This window comes from Cryptomeria japonica, chromosome 9, assembly GCF_030272615.1.
Source record: "Cryptomeria japonica chromosome 9, Sugi_1.0, whole genome shotgun sequence".
NCBI classification, from domain to species: Eukaryota; Viridiplantae; Streptophyta; class Pinopsida; order Cupressales; family Cupressaceae; genus Cryptomeria; species Cryptomeria japonica.
Window position 1 is genome coordinate 476,685,245 of NC_081413.1, and position 23,299 is coordinate 476,708,543.

At 36.5% G+C, this 23,299-nt stretch overlaps 1 protein-coding gene across 4 annotated transcripts in view; it reads left to right on the forward strand.

Annotated features, from left to right (window-relative positions):
- LOC131075971 (uncharacterized) overlaps positions 1-17,896 on the forward strand; it is a 169,684-nt gene extending 151,788 nt beyond the window's left edge. For all 4 annotated transcript variants that reach the window (XM_058012976.2, XM_059211086.1, XM_058012975.2 and 1 more), the window contains 2 exons: positions 11,563-12,111; positions 17,606-17,896. In XM_058012976.2, coding sequence (XP_057868959.2) covers positions 11,563-12,111; positions 17,606-17,785 — 729 coding nt within the window. In that variant the 3' untranslated portion in view covers positions 17,786-17,896. The remainder of the gene's footprint in view (positions 1-11,562; positions 12,112-17,605) is intronic.
- Positions 17,897-23,299: the final 5,403 nt, after the last annotated feature.

Sequence of the window (23,299 nt, forward strand, 5' to 3'; positions counted from 1 at the left end):
TCTTTCCATCAATCCATTGTCTTTGTTACAGATATGGTGCCATCTCAAGGCCCTTGTATTATATCAAAAGTATTGAAATGAAATACAAAATAAGACTACAGGTGTGAAAACCAATTCTTGCACAGCTCAATGACCTTTAATGGTAAAACAATGATAAATGCAGAGCTAATCAAGGCAACATTAGGCTCATTATCTAACTACTACTCATTCTCACAAGACTGCCTCCTATTCTAACATAGTCAATCACAACAAGACTTGCAAAAGTAGTCATGCCTTACTCAATTAGAACTCTTCCTATTGCCACAATGTTGCCAATTGTAACAATGGATACTTCTATAGCCATACTACTTACCAACATAGGATGCCCCTGGTACCTCTTCATCACATGAAACATCAGCCATAGTTTCAAGATTTCTCTCTCCATAGGACACTAGAACACCATGGCTCATAAAAACAACTAAAAGATTGGGCATGAGATGTCTTACAGAGTTCATGATGTGTCTAAACTATGCATTGAAAGTATAGCTTGTGTATGAATAATAATTGGACAAAGTATCTACATTGAAGGACATTCAGAAGATGGAGTATCTCTGAAAAAGAGCTAGTCATTGTCACAGGCAAACTGGAAATTTTCACTTCCAACATTTCCCTTTTATTCAGAGAAGCATCCCCCATGCCCAATCATGGAGCAATCTTCTAGTCTGTACTAACAATTTGTCATTATCGAGATAACAATGGAACGAGAGATATATTGGCCATCCTTGATAATACAACAATTGTCACAAGGTAGCCATGTTTAGAAAACTTATTAAAGTGGCAGTAATCTTTTATGCTCTTTCAATGTTTTCCACAGGAATAGGTTCACATCACTTGGTATCTCAGGGAGATGCCTCCTCTAAGGGATGAGGATAGGGGACACAAGGATGATGAATATGATCAGATCCCTTTGAGAGGACAGGTTGCAGTCTTGAAGACTCCTGTCTCCTCATCTCTCTATGATGCCCAAGCATCCTTTGAGGGAAATCTAGGCATGCCCCTTTACGTACTCCACATGAAGCTAAAAATAACTTAGGAAAACATTAATGAAAGTCAACGTTTGACTTCAGGGTTCCAAGAAAATGAAGACATTTTGTTGAACACTTACAATGCAAAAATTATATTAAGTTTAAAGGTTTGTAGTGTTAAATGTTTTATAGTTTATAATATAAATTTTCTAGGTACCACCAGCCTTATTTTTCAAAGATTTGGTATTAGTTGCAACCATCCTTAATCATGTCCTTACTTTTCTCAACCTCACCAAAAGGTGACTTAGTGAAATATAGGTTGATTGGTATGCTTAAATGTATTACGGAAACGTAATTGGTAAAAAAATAATGTGTATTAATACGCTCAATATAAAAAATTACACAAAATACATAAAAGCAAGTTTCTAAAAAGAAACTGCGAATAAGATCAGAAAGATCTTAATAGAAATATTTACATAATATTATATAATTGAGCATTAAATAAATAATAAAGTATTATTCTAATACCCTCCCTTAATGCTCATCTATCAACTACTCCAATAGACCCCCTGAATTTTACAAACTTATCTAGACTGAGGGGCTTGGTGAGAATATCTGCTGGCTGCTCCTCTGTAGGAACATACAACAACTGAATGGATTCGTCTTCAACCAACTGTCGAATGTAATGACAATGAAGCTCTACATGTTTGGTTAGTTCATGGAAGACTGAATTCTTGGCAAGTTTGAGAACTCCCTGATTGTCAGAGAACAACGGAGTCGGACCTGCTTGAGATATTTGCATATCCGCAAGCATCCGACGAAGCCAAACTACCTCACAAGCTGCCTTAATTGCTCCCCGATATTATGCTTCTGTCGAGGAGAGAGCCACTGCCTGCTGCTTCTTACTAGTCCAAGTGACTGCACCGGATCCCAAACTGAACACATATCTAGAGGTTGACTTCCTGTCATCAACCGAACCTGCCCAATCTGAATCTGTGAACTCACTGAGTCTAGGATCATGACTCCTAGTGTAGAGAAGTCCATAATCAGAGGTGCCTTTCACATAACGCAACACACACTTCGCTGCTACCCAATGATCAGCCTTGGGGGCTGTCATGAAGCGTGAAATGTAGCTCACTGCAAAACTGAGATCAGGTCTAGTAGCAGTAAGATAGATGAGACTGCCCTCTAGTTGCTTGAATTGTGGTTCATCTACAAGAGGAGAAGCAAACTTGGCTGACAACTTCAAGCTAGTCTCCATAGGTGTGGAAACAGGTTTGTGTTGACGTGTATTTTGTACACAGCCTAACACAGAATAAAATACCTAAGGGTATGTTATCCTCTCTTGAGAAAAAGTCTCTAACTGCTGAAGATTCGCATAAAGGATCAGTTAGGATGACTCCAAGGTTCCTTTTAGTAGGGTCTCTACATGTGGATAAGCTCCAGTGGTATGATGTGATTTGCTGGGATCACAAGGGGACTTACATGTGATGATTGAACTTCCGATCTGCTTTGCTGGACACAGGCTCTTACTGGCTTAGATTTGAAAAAATGGAAAAAGGATGAGGGCGAAGAGAAGATCTAATCCTAATACTAAGAATGTAGGAGCAATGATTTGATTTTTGATGAAACTCTAACTAGGTCTTGTTTTAACATCAATGGAACATCTACACAAGGCTAGTGCGATCTTCTAAGGGAAGCTTTATGATGTTCAAATCATCACCGCAGACATAGATACCATCCAAGTTGATGCATATCAATGAAGAGGCGACAATTTGAAATTGAGCTTAAGCTGAACGATTCCAATTGACTACACAAGGCAAGTTTGCAATCAACAAACTGCTAGTAGTATGGATATACGAATTCCACCATCAATCAATCACATTTCCTCCATTCATCTAATCATCTACCATCTAAGATTGAAGACTCAACAAGAAACCATGCAAATTGCAAGAACCGACACACTTCACCATTACTTCAATGAAAATGGAGTTTGTTTACAATCAATGGCAACAATTTCTTGCCTTGTCCTCCTATTCTACTCTAATTGCTATTCTATCAATTTCTAACTACTCTCTATTCCAACTATCTCCTAACTCTCTAGCTATTGCTAATTAGCTTTTACAAATGAAATGCCTGGGCTTATATAGTGCCCACAATACAATTTGATGGCTTAGATCAATTCAAGATCAATGGCCAAGATTCAACAATGAAAACCCTAATTAGGGTTTGTTACAACCATTACATAACATTTAATGCTTGACCAATGATAAAATTGTATTGCTTGGACACATGTCATCTCTAGAAAAATCGACCAATGGATAGCCAGGGTAGGTACATCGGAGTTTGTGCCACCTTCCATGAGTTAAGTACATTGAATCTGGACATGCTGAGGTGGACCACACTGACTGGAGGAGTGATGACTGGGATGCCACCTCATCTGACACTTGGTTGATACTCAATTTGGTAGCGTTGAGAAGTTATCTTTGATTAACTCTTCTAAAATTATTTGCTTCTTCAACGAGCCCTTGTCCTAACTCCATGTGTCCTTGATGTGCAGGATGATGATGTACCTCGCCTTGGAACGCTGGATTTGGAAGGGGTCGCCCTTGTCCTGGCTTGATCGTCCCGGCGAAGACCGTCCTTGATTCGGCTTGATTTTCCTTGATGAGATCTCCATTTGATGCCTACACAACATTTCAAAATTAGAAACATGATTTTGCAATGCATAACATAGATTAAATTAATTTTTAGGAAACTTCATAATAAATCCTTGAGTTACTATTTCCTAAAAAACGATTGAGCTTATTGAAATTCAAAATTTCAAAAATTCAAAATTTTAAGGCTATGACGATCAAAATTCGAAATTAAAACAAGGGATCTTGTCATACCTTACTTGAGAGTTTAACTCTAAAAATAAAGGAATTCGCCTAGGCAAAATTTGAAATAAGATGGTCTTCAACGTGATCTCCCTTCAAAATAGCAATTTCGCCACCTTTCAAGTTTTTGACGTGATCTTCAAGCCTTTGACAAGTTTGCACCAATAGAATTTTCAAGTTCGCACCCCTTTTGAATATAATTCGCACCTCTTTGTCTTCCTTAAATCGCACTTGAGATGATAAAATAACAATGTGAAAATAATGATCTTCACCACCCTCCTTTATAAGTGCTCACCTCTCATCATTATTTAGGCCGACTTTTGCAAGAATAAGGCAATTTTGAATGATTTTTAATCAATAATAAAGGCCGACCTCATAATCTTAGCGCTCCACTCAATTTTTATTAAATTAATAATTAATTAATAAATGCCTTTGTCATTTAAATTAATTAATTCGATTTTTTACAAGGCAAAATAATTAATTAATACCAAGCGTAAATTTTAAATGCCATTTAAATTAGATTTTCAAACTTATCGAATTTAGCATTTAAAATAAATTCAAAAACTTGTTTGAATGCCAAAATTTGAAAATGAAATAAGCAAACCTCATCGCCTTGGTCCCTTGCTAAGGGACAGGAGCGATCCATCAACTGGGTCTTGATTCTTGCAATTTCGACGTCCAAAGTCTTCATCTCCACGTTCAAATCGACATTTTTGTTAGGTCCTTCGAGCTTGATTAACTTTTCCTTGCGATTGAATGTCCTTTTGTGGTGATATCGCCCTGGTCCCTTAGAGAGGGACAGGAGCGATCCATGTGTTTTCTCCATTTCAAGCACAAATTGGTAATATTTAACGTCCATCTCCCTTTGTATCGCCTTCCAAATGATGTTTAAAACCTTGTACAACCTTGTTTTGACGTGGTCTTCAAAGGATTATAAGTGTTTTGGCAAATATCGCCCTGGTCCCTTGGAGAGGGACAGGAGCGATCTCCATGTCCTAGCTCAAATTTGCAAACACTTGATCTTCGTTCTTCGTTCATTGTCTTCCAAAGGACGTCCTTTACTTCGCCAATCCTTGCATTGTCTTGATTTTGAAGGAGCATGAGTGTTTTTGTAAAAATCGCTTTGGTCCTTGTCCAAAGGACAGGAGCGATATAAGCTCTATAGCTCATTTGATAATATTTTGACATTCGAAACCTTTGTAAATCATCTTCAAATGACACCTTATACCTTGTGTGATCCCGAAAAACCTTGACTTGGCATGAACTTGAAGGAAAATGAAGAATCCTAAACAAATCGCCCTGGTCCCTTGGAGAGGGACAGGAGCGATATAGCCTCTTTGCTCAATTTGATGATCGTTTAACGTTTGAAGTCTTTGTATATCACCTTCTAATCATGCCTTGGACCTCTTACGACCTTGGAAAACCTTGACCTCACGTGATTTTTGCATGAATTGGCCAATATAATAAACATCGCTCTGGTCCCTTGGAGAGGGACAGGAGCGATCCTCAAGGTTTTGAGTTTGTTCTTGCGTTCTTCATCTTTCCATTACCTTCAATGCGTGAAATGACGTCCCTTGATTCCTCTTGGTGGCTTGATGCTTGTTTAACTTTCGAAATCTATGCCTTTATGCAATTTTCGCTCTGGTCCCTTCCTGAGGGACAGGAGCGAATTAGGATATTTTAGAGCAAATCCCTCAATGTGGCGATCCTTGTAAGTTTGTGCTTGATGGAGATGCCTCGAAACGTCCTTGGCACCTTGTTCTTCGCCTTGGAGTGATTTGAATTTGAAGAAGAGGCAATATAATCATCATATCGCCCTGGTCCCTTGGAGAGGGACAGGAGCGATTTTGCTCTTGTGGGCTTCATCTCACTTTATCATCTTCGCAAATTATCTTCAACGGATCCGTTGTAACTCCTTTCATTCATCCATGCCCTGGGATTGATTGTAACTTGGCAAGAAAATCATCTAAAGTAAAAATCGCTCTGGTCCCTTCCTGAGGGACAGGAGCGAACTAGGACATTTTGGTCCCTTGTTGGCGTTTCATAATCTTCAATTTGTCTTAAACGCGTTCATCTCGCCTCCTTTCTTGCCTTCAAACATAAACTTGACTTGATCTTTGCCTGAATTTTGTCTTGTGAAGAACTTCGCTCTGGTCCTTCAGTGAGGGACAGGAGCGAATTTGACCCTCTAGGTAAAAACTTCATCATTTCATTGTTTTTGATCAAGTCTGGATGCTCTATCATGCTCATTTCGTCCTTCACCATGCCTTTGATGTCTCGATTCGTCCAAACAAGGTCAGGAATGGCTCAACTAAGCATTTTCGCTCTGGACCCTTGGTGAGGGACACGAGCGATTCGCCTTGGTCCCTTGGAGAGGGACAGGAGCGCTTTTTGCTCTGGACCCTTGGAGGACACGAGCGAAATTTGACTTTTCGCACTCTATATCAGGATAATTTTAATGGAATATAACATTTAAGTATAAGTGACATTTCCTTCTATGTTTCTTCTTTCTTATACTTTAAGTTATATTCCATATATACTTTTAGGATGTTTGAGAGTGGTTTCAGACCTCCAGGAGTTATATTGCAAAATCTAGTTTTTGGAGGTTTTTTTTTAGTTTCCAGACTTAGTCAAATTTCAGGATCAGGACATTCCAGACTTAGCCAAATTTCAGGATCAGGACCTCACTCAAGCCGGACTTGCTATCCTATTGATCACCTGGGCGACACTCAAAATGCAAAGGCTAGCTAACAAAACCCTAAAAAACTAAAAACAAACCCTAAAAAGCAAAAAAGCAAGGGTCCCCATTTGCAATGGGGCGATGTGTGAAAACGTCACAACAGTTTGCAATCCTGCATTCGAAACCTGTCAAGCGAGTTCCTGGCATACTTAGACTGAGAATCAAAAATGCTACCATCAGTCTACCAAACCTCAACACCCAAACAATAATGGAGAAGCCCCAAATCTGTCATATCAAAATCCTGGCACAGATCTTGTTTGATTTCTGCAATCAAATGTGTTGAACTGCCAGTAATGATTAAGTCATCCACATAGACATCAAGAAAGAGAATATCATCACCAGAGTGTTTGATATACAGATTATTGTCAAAAGGGCAACGGTGAAAACCATGAGCAACCAAGTATTGATCAATCTTAATATACCATGCTCGAGGTGCCTGTTTAAGTCCATAGAGTGCTTTAATGAGTCTACATACTTGATGTTCTTTGCCAACAACTTTGAAACCGGGAGGCTGTGTCATGTAGACTTCTTCCCGCAACTCACCGTTGAGGAAGGCACTCTTAACATCCATCTGATGCACTTTCCATCCAAACTGAGCTGCAATGGCAAGAAGAAGATGAATGGTACTCATCTTGGCAGTAGGAGCAAATGTCTCCTCATAATCAATGCCCTCTCACTGTGTGAATCCTCGAGCAACCAATCTGGCCTTGTATTTATCTAAGGTACCATCTGCATGATACTTGACCTTATAGACCTATTTGCAACTAATGGGTTTCTTCCCTGGTGGTAGATCAAAGAGAACCCAGGTGTTGTTCTTCAGAAGGCTTTGGTATTCTGCATCCATTGCCTGTTCCCACTCTGGAATCCCTTTTGCGTCGATATAAGTCTGAGGCTCATAAATGCTATGAATGTTGGCCATGAGAGCAAAGTTAACTATATTTTGCTGCTTGCCCTTATTTCTGGAAGATCTACCCTTAATGAGCTCATCAGTTTGAAGATCACTGATGGTCTTAGCCCACCACTTAGGGCGTAGAGTAGATGTGCAAACATCAGATGGAGGAGGAAGAACTGGAACTGGAGGTGGAAGAGGATTTGGAACAGGTGGAAGATTAGCATCATCCGGAGGAAATTCAGGTAGTGCATCATCAAATATAGAATTTGCATCATCCCTCCCATCAGGTGAACCAAATGGAAGATGAACACCTAAATCAAAAGCCTTCAAAGGCTGATCCTCATAATTTTGCTCAGACGAGGAAAGCTGAAATAGTCCTCGATCTTCATCAAAGACAACATCGTGACTGAAGATGAGACAATCAGTGTCGACATCAATCAGCCGGTAGGCCTTATGGTTGTCACTGTATCCTGTAAACATGAGCTTTTGACTCTTGGAATCCACCTTAGAGCGCTTGGCATCTGGAATCCAAACATGTGCAAGACAGCCAAAAACTTTCAAATGACTGATCCTAGGTTTGCGACCAGTCCAGGCTTCCTCAGGAGTCTTCCCTTTAACAACATGAGTGGGAGACCTATTAAGGAGATAGATTGCAGTAAACACCGCTTCTGCCAAATACTTCTTAGGAACATGTTTGTGTTCCAAAATAGACCTAGCTATTTCTGTAATGGTACGGTTACGACGTTCTACAACGTCGTTTTGCTGAGGGGTGTATGGTGTGGTTAACTGACATTGTATGCCATGTGTATCACAGAAAGTGGAGAAAGCAGTAGAACAACCCCCCCCCATTATCAGACCTAAGAGTAATAATAGAACAACCAGACTCTTTTTCTACCAAGGCCTTAAATTTTTGAAATACAGGAAAGACATCTGATTTCTGTCTAAGAAAGAACACCCACATTTTACGACTGTAATCATCAACAAAAAGTAAGAAATACGTGTACCCAGGAATAAAAGTAGTATTCATTGGACCACATACATCGGCATGAACCAACCGCAGTACCTTAGAGGCTCGCCATGAGTCACCATCCTTGAACGGTGTCCTGTGCTGCTTCCTAGCCTGACAAGCTTCCTGTGCTGCTTCCTAGCCTGACAAGCTTCACAAACTCGCTGATTTTGAGTTTGAATTTCAGGTAGGCCATGCACTAAATCTTCCCGAACAAGCTGAGCAAGATGATGAATGTTCAGGTGACCATATCGTTGATGCCATAGACGGAAGATAGAGGAGGATTTTGCTGCGAAGGCATGCTCAAGAGAATCACCTGTATCCACAAGTCTATAAAGATCGTGATCCTCAATACCAACGACAACTGTAGTGCGTGTCGCACGATCAACAATAGAACACTTATGTGCACTAAAGATGACATCAAGTTGAGGAGAATGCTACATAATCTGACTCATAGAGAATGCCACATAATCTGACTCATAGAGAGAAGGTTCAGTTCCATGCTAGGAACGTAGTACACATTGAGGAATATGTGATTCCTCCCACCAGATTGTATCTGAACGTTGCCCTTGTCGACAATTGTATACTCCTCACCTTCTCCAAAAATAACTGAATCACTATAGGGAGTGAATTCTGTAAACCAATCACGTCTGTGAGTGAAATGCCGGGAAGCACCAGAATCTATATACCAAGCAAAAGATTTCACATGGTCTGCAGGTCTTTTAGCCGTGAAGGCATATGAGCCAGACTCTTTCTTCTCTGTGTGCTCAGCGACATTGGCTTTAGGCTGAGACCCCCTTGCTTTCGTTGTTCGGAAGCTATCCAATTGCGACAATCCTTAATCAGATGGGCATATTTGTGACAATAATTGCATTGAATCTTCTTCTTTTTCGAGCCTTCCTGTGACTGACTAGAGCCCTTCTGCTGAGAGAACTGAGATTTGCCTTTGTCCTTGTGAAAGGATTTGGCTGCAAAGGCTTGCTTAGAGGAGGATGAAGTGGCACCGCTGCCAAACTATTGTTTCCAGTGATCCTGCTGCAAAAGTTTGGTGCGTAACTCTGGAAATTTTCAGATCAACATTCGTAGATGTAATGTTGAGAGTTTTTATGAAGTGCTCGTAGGATTTTGGTAGACTTTTGAGGGTTATGACTACCATATCCTCTTCCTCCATTTTCCGACTAATAGCGTCGAGCTGATCTCGAATGTCCTTAATATTCGTGAGATGCTTCTGTAAGGACATGCGTTCATCCATCATGATGGAGAACAACTGGTTCTTCAAGAAGAACGCTTGGCTTTTGTCGGATGTCTCTTGCAACTCCTTTAGATGCTTCCAAATTTCTGAGGCTGACTAGCCAGAAGGAATCTGAGGTAGCTGGTCATCTGTGACAGAGAGCTTGAGAAGCATGACAGCTTCCCTATTGCGGTCATCAAATTTGTCTTGATCGGCTCCGGCTGCAGAATGACGAGATTCTTTTCCCAAGACAAGATCATCTAGGCGGCGATATTCGAAGATTGTTAGCATGCGCTGCTTCCAGGTGTTATAATTTTTGCCGTAAAATCGTTGACTACCTTCCAACATCAAGTTGGTCAATGACGCCATATTTCATGTTTCCCAATGCACAAAAACCAGAAAATCTGAAATAAAGGCAAAGTCAGGTACATTCTTTAAAAAAACAAAGTACGATTGACACGGATTTCGAGACAAATTTACGGCTTACCCAGAAAAAACCGAAGACAGCCCAGAAATCCTTGCGAAAAACCCAAAAAGAATCTGAAATCAGAATTGAAATCTGTTGGCTCAAAAAATGAGGCGCGGAAAATGATGCACCCATAAAATTTTGACAGCAACGCGGTTCAGATCTCGAAAAACCCAGAAGGAATCTGGTGTTAGATTTCCGAAGGCAGCAAAAAACAGAGTTTTCGTCAAAACCCTAGCCGTAAGAGACATAAGACACCTGTATTGCAAAATCAACCCGAAAAAATCCCGCTAGAAAATTTGTAGAGGTCGAAGGAAAACATGACGCGGATTAAAAACCACGAAATACAGTGTAGAAGCAAAAGGTGCAGATCTCAGGAGGTCACGGTCATCGCGAAATAAATTGCGCTGAAGGAAAAAACGAGGGCAAGAGCCGAACACGGGTTTTTTTAGAAAACCCTTAGACGTCGATCATAGATAGAGAGCCACCAAAATGCGTCGGGAAAAAACACCGGAAGACTCAGATCCGACGCGCGAAATAAAAATCGTGCAATTGTAGAGTCTCTATCGCGATTTGAAAATTGCGTCAAAAACACACACAGAGGATAGATGGTCTCAAAAATTTTTTCGAACCAAATAACCGTTCTTCAAAAAAGCTTAAAAATTTCTTTCGAAATTTTAAAAGAACAAATTTTTGTTAATCCGGCTCTGATACCATATTACGAAAATGTAATTGGTAAAAAATTAACGTGTATTAACAAATGAGCAAATAGGCTCAATATAAAGAATTACACAAAGTACATAAAAGCAAGTTTCTAAAAAGAAACTGCGAACAAGATCAGAAAGATCTTATTAGAAATATTTACATAATATTACATAATTGAGCATTAAATAAATAATAAAGTATTATTCTAATAAAATGTTTGTAAACTTGTTAGAAATGGCATTGGTGTAAATTTTTCCAGAAGTTTAATATATAACGATAAAGGTAAGGCAAGGGAAATCAATTACAAAGGACTTATCAACAATTTAATTATTTGATTTTTTCTGGTTTCTTAGACAAAGATTGATCAGGAGGTGAAGCAGTTGTTTTCAGGCTTGTATATTTATTGTTTTATGGGTCAAGGCCCAAATACATATAACTATTTCTATTGAAAAAACAAGTTATAAATGAATTCTGCAAAAGAAAATACCAAGGAATTTGAGCTTGTAAGGAAATTGATGTTTATTGAAATGCTTGAAAAGAATGTGACAGGTGAATGAGTTTGGTAGACCACTGACTATACATTTTATTATATTAATGTTTGGAAAAACCAATTAATCTGTGATTTGTTGGCTCTTGTAGGTTCTTAAGAAATATTATCCTGAAGTATTAGAATCAAATCCATCTGTTGGTCGACTAGGGAAAGCTCGACGACGCAAAAAAAGAAAAGATGCCTTTATACAGGCACCATTTACAGAAAATGTGGCCAAGTCTTCTTCACTTGTTGATAGTGAAGTACCATGCCTTAGAACAGGATGGAGTGAAAAGTCCATATCCAAAAAGATTTTTGCCCCAGTGATTAGCAATGAGTTGATGCTCAAACATGCTGGTAAGTCAGCAGAATTGGTGTCATCTTTTGAGGCTTTGAAAATTGAAATCCCAAAGGAAAATACTTGCGAGAATGATAAGGCTATAGTGAGTGATTTGGGGGAGTCTTCACATGGAACTTGCACAGCTTCCTCAGCCCATCTAAGATGTAATATGAACTGTGCAAAGACTTCAGATTTGAACAAAGTCGATAAATCAATTATGTTCAAAGAGTACAGTACTTGTGCACTGGAAAGACTTGGCCTTCCACCTGTCCCTGTTGAAGAGGTTCACAAGATATGGAGGGACCTGGAAGATAATATGGTATTTTTTCTTTTCCCATTCTATCCACTTACCAAATCTTATATGTGCTGACATTGAACTGCATTTTGTTATTTCTCGTCACTCTATTTTTTCCTTTCTTATAAATAAAAGCCAATGTGTGAGATCCTTTCCACCACAATAATCTTGTCAATGAGAGAATGAGAGGTATTTCACATGGAATCAATTCAATACTAGAACTCAAAATATCTTGAAACAGTATCTTTATGTGTTGAACTACATCAAAACAATATAATGGTATAAGATCCTAATGGTTGTAAGATTTCTAGTAATAGGATTCATACAATATTGGCAGGTAAAAATCTGACCATTTTCTTCATATGATCAATACCAAATCTTGAGATTGTCATGCGACTCCTTTCTGTTTGGTGTTTTTAAGTTAAGTGTTAGGAATAATGATGTTGAAATTCATTGATTAGGCACTGTTCTATAAATTTGATGTAAATGAATAAGGAAAAACAACATTCCTTGCTGTAATGGTTTCAAGTTTCAACATGCATAAGCATATGCAATTGTTTCTATGGTTATCATGCCTGTCCTTAAAGCTTCATTATAATGCTGATTGCACTTGTAAATAGACTTGAGCTGAATTTGGTTCTTGATTTGGATTACTTTTTTAAGGTAATTTAGGTAGGGTTTTATCAGGGCCCCTACCCTTGAAATAAAAGCAAATGAACCTGCATTCCAAATTTTGATCCTTTTTTACTGTAAGATCTTAACATCTTTGGAGAAGACGCGCTTTTCTTTCTTTTTGCCCTTTCTGCTGGAGACTATCCAACTATCTATCTAGGGTAATTTTTTTTTGAAATCAACTTCATCATATCCCTAAACTCCTTCCACTAAGTGAAACTTCACCTCGGAGCTCTCTGGGTCAAACCTTTCCATCTCTTTAAACATTTCAACATATTCATCTTTTAATTCTGTAGATCCCTCCCAAATCTTCTTCAGTGTCTCCTGCTGCTGATTAGTTCCAACCTCCATAATGTCCTCTGGTGGTGAATCAAAGGCTTACTTAATCTTTTCTTCACTACATTAGGAGATATATTCTCCTGATCTACTTCTACTTTCTTTTTTTGCAGAACCTGCAAGGGCTGAAGATTTTTGAGAATCTATTTCACGATGTACTAGTTTTCCATCTTCTGACAGGCTGTCTTCTCCTTAAATGGGTTCTTCATACATTTTCTAGAGCACCCGTAGGAGACAAGGATCTTGTCAACAAATCTTTCATATTGAAGAGGGCAAAGGTATATATATTTTGGGAATCATTTACAATAAGTTATTTCATCTTAGCATTATGCCACCATGAACCATGATACCTTGCCAAAAGATTTTATTTAATGCCACCATGATCATTTATAAATGCAATTGCATGCATTCTAGTAAAAAGATGCTTGCAAGCTTATAGATGTAAGATTGTAATTATGTAGTCAACCCAAACGCTTTTAGCAATCCCATTAGGTCTCTTCTGTAGAACACAGATCTAATACTGAGAAGGGGGGGTGAATCAGTAGTAGACAAAAAAACTTCAATAATTATTTATTCAAAACTTTTATCAACTGAAATCCGAATGTGATAGCATCTGAGTTTAAGTCCAATTGAAACTGAAAGTAAAGCAATCACAAGAACACAAAACACAAGATTTTTATGTGGAAACCCAGGATGGGAAAAACCACGGTGAGAACACTGCTAGGATCAACTCCCCTAATACAGCCTCACAATTGAAATCAATTACAATCTTTAAGGGCACCAACCCTAAGGAGTCACCAAACCCCTATCTTAAGAGCACCAACTCTTATACAAATGAGTACCAATTCTGAAATCTGAGTTATCAACTTCAAAATAATCACTTGTCAAGCCACCATTACATAGTCAGTACAAGGTCTGAAGTAAGAATGATTACATAACATTATGCACTAGTACAGAATGATGAAAGAATGCATATAGTCTGAACTATATCTCTGTGAGACCCTTCAATAACCCTGCAAAAATATGTATTACTGTGATAAAACTTCAGACCACTGAATAGTGACATCAACTCTGAATAAGATTTTAAAAAACACTGTTATTCTTATCACTTCATAGATTGTCACAGCAAAGACAAATCCAGAATCTCTGCACGCTCAAAGAGATTGAAAATCTGAAAATTATTGTCAACCTTTTGTACCCTGTTCGCACTCAAAATTGATATCAATCTGCAGTGTATGCTCTATCACTGTTATAATAAAAAACTCAACTCAAATTGAATCAATAATGAAAAGAAACAGTCTGAAATTATGATCTAGTCTCACCACCGAATCTGCAGAACATATATCTGAAGATTTATATCACTCTTGCTTGTATGATAGCCATCTTGTTTCAGACTTTCCAAACTATACTTCTCTTTTGTACGATATCATTTCATCTTGTCTCAGGCTTTTCAAACTACAGTTCTCCTAAATATGATATTGCTGATATTAAAAAGAATTCTCAGAAAAGTACGTATTTTCTTTTCTATATCATATTAACCAGCAACTAAAGAAAGTCCTACACAAATCGCTTTTTATCATCATGTCCAGCATTGATGGTTAAGGGAACTACCCACGGTAGTTATAACTACTTCAGAACTGCTTAACAGCATATAGAACAATTAATGTTCGATGAAGTTTATTATTATTTTTATTTTTTTTTAAAAACAAAGATACATGGGTCGATGAATCATTAAGGCAAAGGTTAGTAGTAACACAGTTACAACTACCCAAAAATATCGACTTCAAAACTCCCACTTCATTCAATCATTATTATTCATGATAAAATAAACTTCATGTCTTCATTCCATCAGCCCCTCAACCAATATACGTGTTCATTCAATCCCGCATCAAAATGAGAAGAAGATATAACAAAATCTGAGCACAAACTTAAATTTTTGTGGCATCAACCACACAGTACTTTGCAGAGACAAATGTAATCAGTAAAATCAACATCATTTCTTTGTATACTTTGAATGTTATTATCATCTAATGTGTCTGAAAAAGAAATCTGAGTGTGATTCTTTGTGACAGAGTGAACAGCAGAGAATTCAAAGACAGAGATGTATTCTGTAGACATCAACGGTCCAACATCTTCCATTTATTAGCATGGAAGAATAATCTGTCGCCCTCGATGACAAGATCAACCACATTGGCTTAGGTTACAAAGTAATTCACCACTTGTAGGTGTAGGGTTTAGGTACCCCTAAACTAGTATTTTGCATCATAGACAAGGTAACATGTTCTACCCACTATTGACCTTACCCACGTTCTCATGGTGTAGGGTTTAGGTACCCCTAAACTAGTATTTTGCATCATAGACAAGGTAACATGTTCTACACACTATTGCCCTTCCCTATGTTTTCATCAATGTGTTGTACCCTTGGGCTACTTTACTAGCTATACACCCAAAGAATACTTCTCATGCTTGTGTTTACAAGTGAAAAACTTTGATTTTAAATCCAAATGAAAAAAACCCTTTCACGATCATAATCATGGTCATTCTTTTGGTGTGTATTGATAGCCTCCAATGATTAACATTTAAATTGTACTGCAGTCTCTACTTAATTAAAAGAATCGAGTCTAAATGTGTAGTACTCATTTTTGTCTGCATAATTTTTATTTGAAATCTAAAGTTTTTGGCAGATATTACTTTTGAAATATAAATTATTAGGTCAATGGCTCTCAATGTAAGGAGAGGATTTTATTTGCTCATAAAGGCTTTTCAATTTTCTTAGAAATCAGCTACTATTTAATTTCAAAATTCCTATGAAAGATTATATCGGTCATAACCAAGAAGAAAACTTTAATTTGGAGGATAATTGTAATATTTAGGTTTTTTTTAATTTATCTTTCATAAACAATTGTTATTCTTTTTCCACTATAAACAATTTAAATTGATTTTCTCTTTCATTACCATATTTTGTTTCTGGTTTTCACAGTCCCTTTCACATAATATAGCCTATGATCATCATAATCAATGATAAACATTATTACAAGTGTAAATGTAAATAGACTGTGATGACTTTCAGAACAATCAGAATTCTGAGACAATGAATTTATACTGTTATTGTTTGATATAGAGAAATATTAAACTGATTTTATGTTTTATCAGTTTGCCTCTGTAGATATGAAGACCAAGCAATTATATGTATTCTCCCCTTTATCGCATGTATCGTGCTTATTGTTTTATTCAATAATGGGAGGCGGATATATATCATTTGCCTTCATTGGATCGTGCCTCCACAGGGGGTCGCGATCCTATGTGGAACCACATGGTTCCACATAGGGTCGTGACCCCTGTGTGGAGCCACGATCCTTCTACACCGGCGGAAGTACTTATCCAAACATAACACTAACAAACTAATGTGTTAGTTTAATACTAACTTACATATATCTCAATTAAATCACAAGTATATTACATCGGATTTCTGGGCGCTAATAACCAGATTAGTTACGACTGAGACTAATTTTAACAACAAGGGACATTATCTAGATATAAAAATGATCCACACATGGACTTCCATAAAGAGGTTTCATCTACCAAATTTTGTTGTCATTTGATAGGTGACATAAAAACCTACCTTTTCCTTTTATTATTGTGGTGTTTATTTTTAACTACCAACATTGGAAACCATTATTAACATAAAAATGACATCTTAATCTCTACTTAAGGCAAAGATCCATTTTGTGGCATGTATCCATGATTCCATATTCATTAAAATAGAGAAACCACTTGTAAAAAGTAAATTTGATTTAAATTTTGAAGTTCAAAATAACTTAAATTCTCTTCCATACCATATAATTTATTATTCTCATAATTAATCATAACTACCATTGCATTAGACATTATGCCAACATATAGGATCATTTTTCAATATCAATTCTGTACTGTTTTCTTCTCTCTTTGTAAAATTTAGAAACTTAATATTGTAAGACCCTTGTTGTGGTGTATCTATTGTCTACAATATAGTGAACCATCATTTAACATCAAATCTTGTATATAAGGGCATAATCAGTTTTTCAAAATTTAGAAGTCCAAAATAATATATCAAACTCTTATTACTTAAGTTATCTTTTTAAGTGATGTCCTTGTGTTTTGATTAATTAAAAATTATTTTCCAAGTTCTCTTAATAAAAAACCATTTTGTCTTGGTAATAGTTTTGTTGATTTTTATATTTGCTTCCTTTAAAAGATTTGGTATGTACTTTTGACTTAAGTTGCAAATGCTTTTTACAATGCTACTAAATAATGTGTCTACAACTTCCATGACAAGCAAAGTTGGTTTTTTCATATACGTACCCATGCACAAGTGTTTGTATGTGTGCATGTGTGTATAGGAATTGAGTATGTGAGTATTAGCACATAAAAGAAGAAAGAGATGCATATGAAGGATTCATATCATTTAATATACTCTTTTAAGTCTTGTGAAGAATTTATCAATATAGTGTTGAATTATTTATATGTGCAGGGTCTCATTGGACCATATTGGTCTCTTCGAGCAGTTTTTGGACCTTTGTTGGAGACATTTTTGCTTCTTGATAGATTGCTTTATCTTCATGAACATAATGTGAGAGAGGTAATAATGTTGCCTCTATTTGATCCTTCTTTGTCACCTCGAAACATAGCTATTATAGCTAAGAAATTGTAAGATCAACCTAATAAAATATTGGATCATCTAGCTAATATTATGTTTGTTTTGAATTCATCATGTTGAAATTCCATTGTATTTTCGGTTAATTCATATATATGGCCTTTCTTACATGAATCAAATGATCCTTGCTAGATTAAGTTTCAAAGTTTTTCATGAAATTAAAAAAGTGACTGTTTTAGTGGGGTTGGGCAATTTGTTGTATAAAGTGAATGTGCATTCAGTTTGAAGCAACACAAAAAGTGAATATTTTCATTGTCATTTAGTTACATGTGCTAAAATGTAATAACCCTTGCGGCAATTTATATTAGATTTACAAATTCTAATATCCCAACTCAGATTTTCAATTGGCAACCAAACTGTGAAATCGGGTATCCCAAAATTGCACTGATGAACTTATAAACATTTAAAACCGTCATAAAAACATAAGATGAAGTTTGTGCAGAAATTTTGGCATTATAATAGCATGCAAAATATGTTTATGACAGTCTACAAATCTGCAATGAAGCATCACACGATAAACTCCAAGAACGGAGTTCAAAGTTCCACAAATCCACTCCAAAATCCAAAATACCCTCCAAACTCCTCACACTTTACAGAATAGCAAGATGCATGGATATAAATGTCTAACAACAAACAAGAACAGCAGTATATGTTGTTATTACCAACAAACAAATCTGAAAATGAACTATGCAACTACAACACACTAACTATTACAACTTCTGCCAAAGCTACACACAAATTCTCTTTGAAGCACTACTGCAACCCCTGAAATGTGATTGCCACTGGAGACTTGTAAACACACTGCCTGCAAGCCTCTATCCCCCTAGTTTATCAGCCTGGAAGATTACCTCTATCCCCCTAGTTTATCAGCCTGGAAGATTACTTCTTCAATGGTTTCTCAGCCTCTGAAGAAGAACAACTAACTCTGTTAAAATCATAAGATAGAATAAATCCAAAACAAGTGGAAATCACTATAAAAGATACAATATTCAAAAAGCACTTTTAGGTGCTAAAATCCCCATGCCAAAGAGGAGGGAATCTTGCATTTCAAAAGTTGTAACGGCCTTTTCAAATATGCGTCTCCACTTCCACCACTTGAATAGAAATTGCCATTTTATCCAATTTCTTCATTTGAACTCAAGAAGACTAATAACTGCTAATTTTGAGATTCTCTTGAAACCGCCTTTTCAAAAATGCGTCTCCACTTCCACCACTTGAATAGAAATTGCCATTTTATCCAATTTCTTCATTTGAACTCAAGAAGACTAATAACTGCTAATTTTGAGATTCTCTTGAAACCGCCTTTTCAAAAATGCGTCTCCACTTCCACCACTTGAATAGAAATTGCCATTTTATCCAATTTCTTCATTTGAACTCAAGAAGACTAATAACTGCTAATTTTGAGATTATCCAAACTCCCCTCTTGCCATTTTTGGCTCCAATTAATTTAAAAAGCCATTTAATAATTTGACATTAAAATCTGATTTGATTTTTTTCCATTTAGAACATTATTTCCCAAATTGTGTGCACGACTTGACTTACTAATTTTGGAAAAAACTGGTCTACTATAAATAGTAAGTTTTATTTTTGAAAAGGGGACATGACATAAAAGTTAAAATTTGATTAGTATTTTAGCAATTTATTGTGCCATTGGACATTTGCGAGTATTTATGCATACTCTTTCGTTTCTTTTTAAAAAAAAGTGGACTGTTTTGGAAGTATTTTTCTTGGAATTCATTTTTCTATATTATGTAATCTTACATAATGGTGATCATAGTCGATAAAATGCATAAATAGATGAAAAAATTGCTTCTTGTGTGTTAACAGCCTAAATGTCGCATCACAAATTTAGTTCTTTCTAAAATGTAGTGAAACAATATTTGTCAACAGAACCTCCACCCATATACCATGACGCCACCAAAAGTTAGGAAGCATAAGGTCTACCAAATTTCATTGGGAAGAGGCCTGCTGGAACTACATGACATTGAAAAGTGACCATATTTTTCAAAAAAACATACAAATACACATAAGGACATAACTGCCACTATTGCTGACAATTTAAAAAAGCAGCATTTAGAAACGAGGAAGAAAAAAGAGTGAGTTTTTAAGGATAAAAGATTGATTGGAGACATAGTAGATACCACATGACACGAATGGAGACAACATGTTGACATCAAATTTTAAGCTTTTATATAAAAGCCAAGTATTTTGCATTGCTCCTTCTCTTTTCTAATGTAGACATTGAAGGATTGTAATTGAGTTGCCACCAATGTTTGCATTTTTTCTCACGTATCAAACATGGCCTTGAATTATAGTTAGTTTCATCTACTACAATCTCATAGACATTGAAGTTGCATGTAACTATTTTGACAATTGGTTTAAATGTGGAGTGGTTTGAAGGATTTATCTAACATGGTTGGCCTTGTGTAGATACTAGACACGACTTGATCAAGGTTAGCTTTTGTTGTATACAATGATGTATCAATATTGCTTGGCACATCCTTATTGTCCCTAATTGCATCATTTATGGATACTTATCATGGTGTAGACGTATAAATCTAGCCACTTTCTTAAAATGAATATTTAATATTTATTTTAACTCTATTCTTCCTATTAATTAAATTTTATTTAATTAATTTCTTCATATTCATCTATTTGATTAAATAAATTATTCAATTTATTTAATTAAGTTCACCTAAATCTTTTCTAGCCTTTAATTAAATAAATCACTCTATTTAATTAATTCCCCTTTCTCTCTTTTTAATTAAATTTACATTTAATTAAATTGATCCTTGCAAATAAATAAATCTAATTTATTTATTTAAATCCCCCACTTGTATTCATGCAAGTTGCATCTATTTTGTTGAAATAAAGTAATTTTATTTCAATTAAAATCCTTCTCCATCCACTTGCATTTTCCTACATCTACCACTTGCCTCCTAAACCCCTTCTAGATTCTTCTAATCACTTCCAATTTAGCTTAATTCATCTCCTAATTATTGTCACATTCCTAAGCAAAGAGAAGTTGCTTTTCAAAGCCTCCAAAGTCTTTGAAATGCATTAAAGGCTTTATGTTTTCAACAAGTTAACTCTCAAAGTCTTCCAAACCATTTAAGTTTCTTACATAACCATTAATGGTTAACTCAACCTTCTTGCATGATTAGAGACTTTCTCTCTAGCTCAACTCTCATCTAACCTAAGGGTCTCATCAAACATTAATGGCTTTAACCTTGGTTATCCCTTTAGCCCTTGCACAAGAGTTTACCCCTTGGGTAAAAGCTTTATCCAACGGATAACCTTAATCTAACCTTAAACCTTACCTCCCAAGGTAACCTCCATGTCTTCTCAAGCATTAAATGCTTCTTTCATCTCCTCTCAAGCAACCTCTTGTTGACAATTGTCACCATATCATTGGTGAGAATTGTGAACATGGATTGATTAACTTTCAATCCTGTCCCTTGTTAAGATTATTCAATCTTGACCATCCATTGCCCTATTTTCTCTATAAATAGAGCTCTCATTCTTCATTTTCACAATCAAGTCTTTGTGCATTAAACTTATAGTCATTTTGCTCAATCAATAAGCTTTCATGCATCTACATTATAGTCTAATTACTAAGCATTTTTAGCCTCTCTTTGTAAAATCATCATAATAACATTTAGAAATGTTAGACTAGTACATCATTGCTAGGATAATTTGTTAATCTTATTATCATTTTATGCTAGATTAATCATCATAGTTTCAATATCATATAAATCAAACATCACTCGTTCTTGGAGTTGTCATTCCTAAGTCACTTTGCTCAATGATCTGAGAGCAAAAATATTGACTTTAGGGATCCTGTGAGATAGAGAACAATGGGACACCCCTTGGGGAAGTTGAACTATTTCAAATAGTTCCTATGCTTGCACCAAGAGTCTCATTGGTGTGTGGGTCTTTTGAATCCGACTTTTACATTTTTGTCGCCCAATTTCTCCGCATACATTTTTGGCACCCACCATGGGGCGCATCCCCATAAATCACGTCGTTTTTGGTGCAGGACAAAAATTACAAGCACACTGGAATACCGTTTTAGCGCGTTGGGAACTTTCTTTAGCACATTCGTGGCAAACAGTAGCGTGTTCATCGCACTGTTTAGCGCATAGGAACCTTTTTGTAGCGCTTTGGAGCTTACTATTAGTGCATAACACTTTTAGTTTCTTTCTTGCGCGTTGGGATATGAGTGTAGTGCATTCAATAATCAATGTAGTGCATTCGATAATCAGTGTAGTGCGTAGGAGTCATTCTTTAGCGCATTTGTACCTTTATGTAGCGCATCTGTGCAGTAGTCCATCACGTGACTTTGGCAGAAAGAATGAATAATTTGTAACGAAATTAAAAGTTAGGCTTGTATAAGCTCACCTAGGGCCTTAAATTTTTCCCTAACATTTCTTTGCTGTAGGTTACTAATAATTGTTTGCAGATGGGAGGAGTTATATTTAGGCATTTGATTATTTTTATTTCTAGCTTTTCCAAGTTAGTTTAAAAAGAGTTCATTTCCCGTTGGTTAAAAAGAACTTCATTACTCCTTTGGTGCTTAAAACAAAACCTCACTTTCATTTTTGCAAAAAGGGTTAAAAAGAATTACAAACAAACTTTTTTTGAAAAGTTAAAAAGGATCACATTTTCTTTTGGTGTTAAGTTAAAAAGAAATTCATTACTACTTTGGTGCTTAAAACAAAACCTCACTTTCATTTTTGCAAAAAAGGGTTAAAAAGAACTACAAACAAACCTTTATTTGACAAGGTTAAAAAAAATCTCACTTTCATTGTTTTTGTACAAGGCAAAAAGAGCTTCATTGAGGATTGATTGCATGATTTTCATTTTGCTGACCAAATTCACGATTTACTTTGTTGACTAGGTTTGTTTTTCAAGGTTTTGAAACACATATTTTGCTATGAAAAGCTAAAAAGAACAACATGCTTGTTGGAGCAACATCTTCAAGTAGACTTTAGCAAATGATTGTCTTGAAGGCTAAAAAGAATATTGTTTGCTCTGTCTCGAAAATGGAAGGTATATGCTCTCCCCTTAATTGGATGACCAATAAGCCAAACCACTCTTATGCTTTCTTTACTTCAAGCAATTAAAACCTTTAGAAGGTCTGCCCTCCCGAGTTGCCCTTAGGGTGCCATTAATGGCCGGTGAGAGGGGAATGACCTAAGTGGGAAACGACTTTATCACCAAGTGTTCCAACCCACTATAATCAAAAGTGGAGGCTGACAAAAGTCCCTTTCAACGGTTTTCCTCAGTGATTAGTCTTCCATCAGTATCTTTAAGATACGTAAAGCCTTTGTTCTAAAGGTTGGGAAGCCTCTCGAGGGAGATTATCACTGAAGACCGAACGTAAGCCTGATTAAGAACCTTAGCATTAGAAAATTTGAACCGAGTCAGTCGCCAAACATTGGCAATATCATGGTGCAAGGGTGGGGAAGAATCCGCCCCCAAGAGCACTCACCATATATCTCCCAAGAT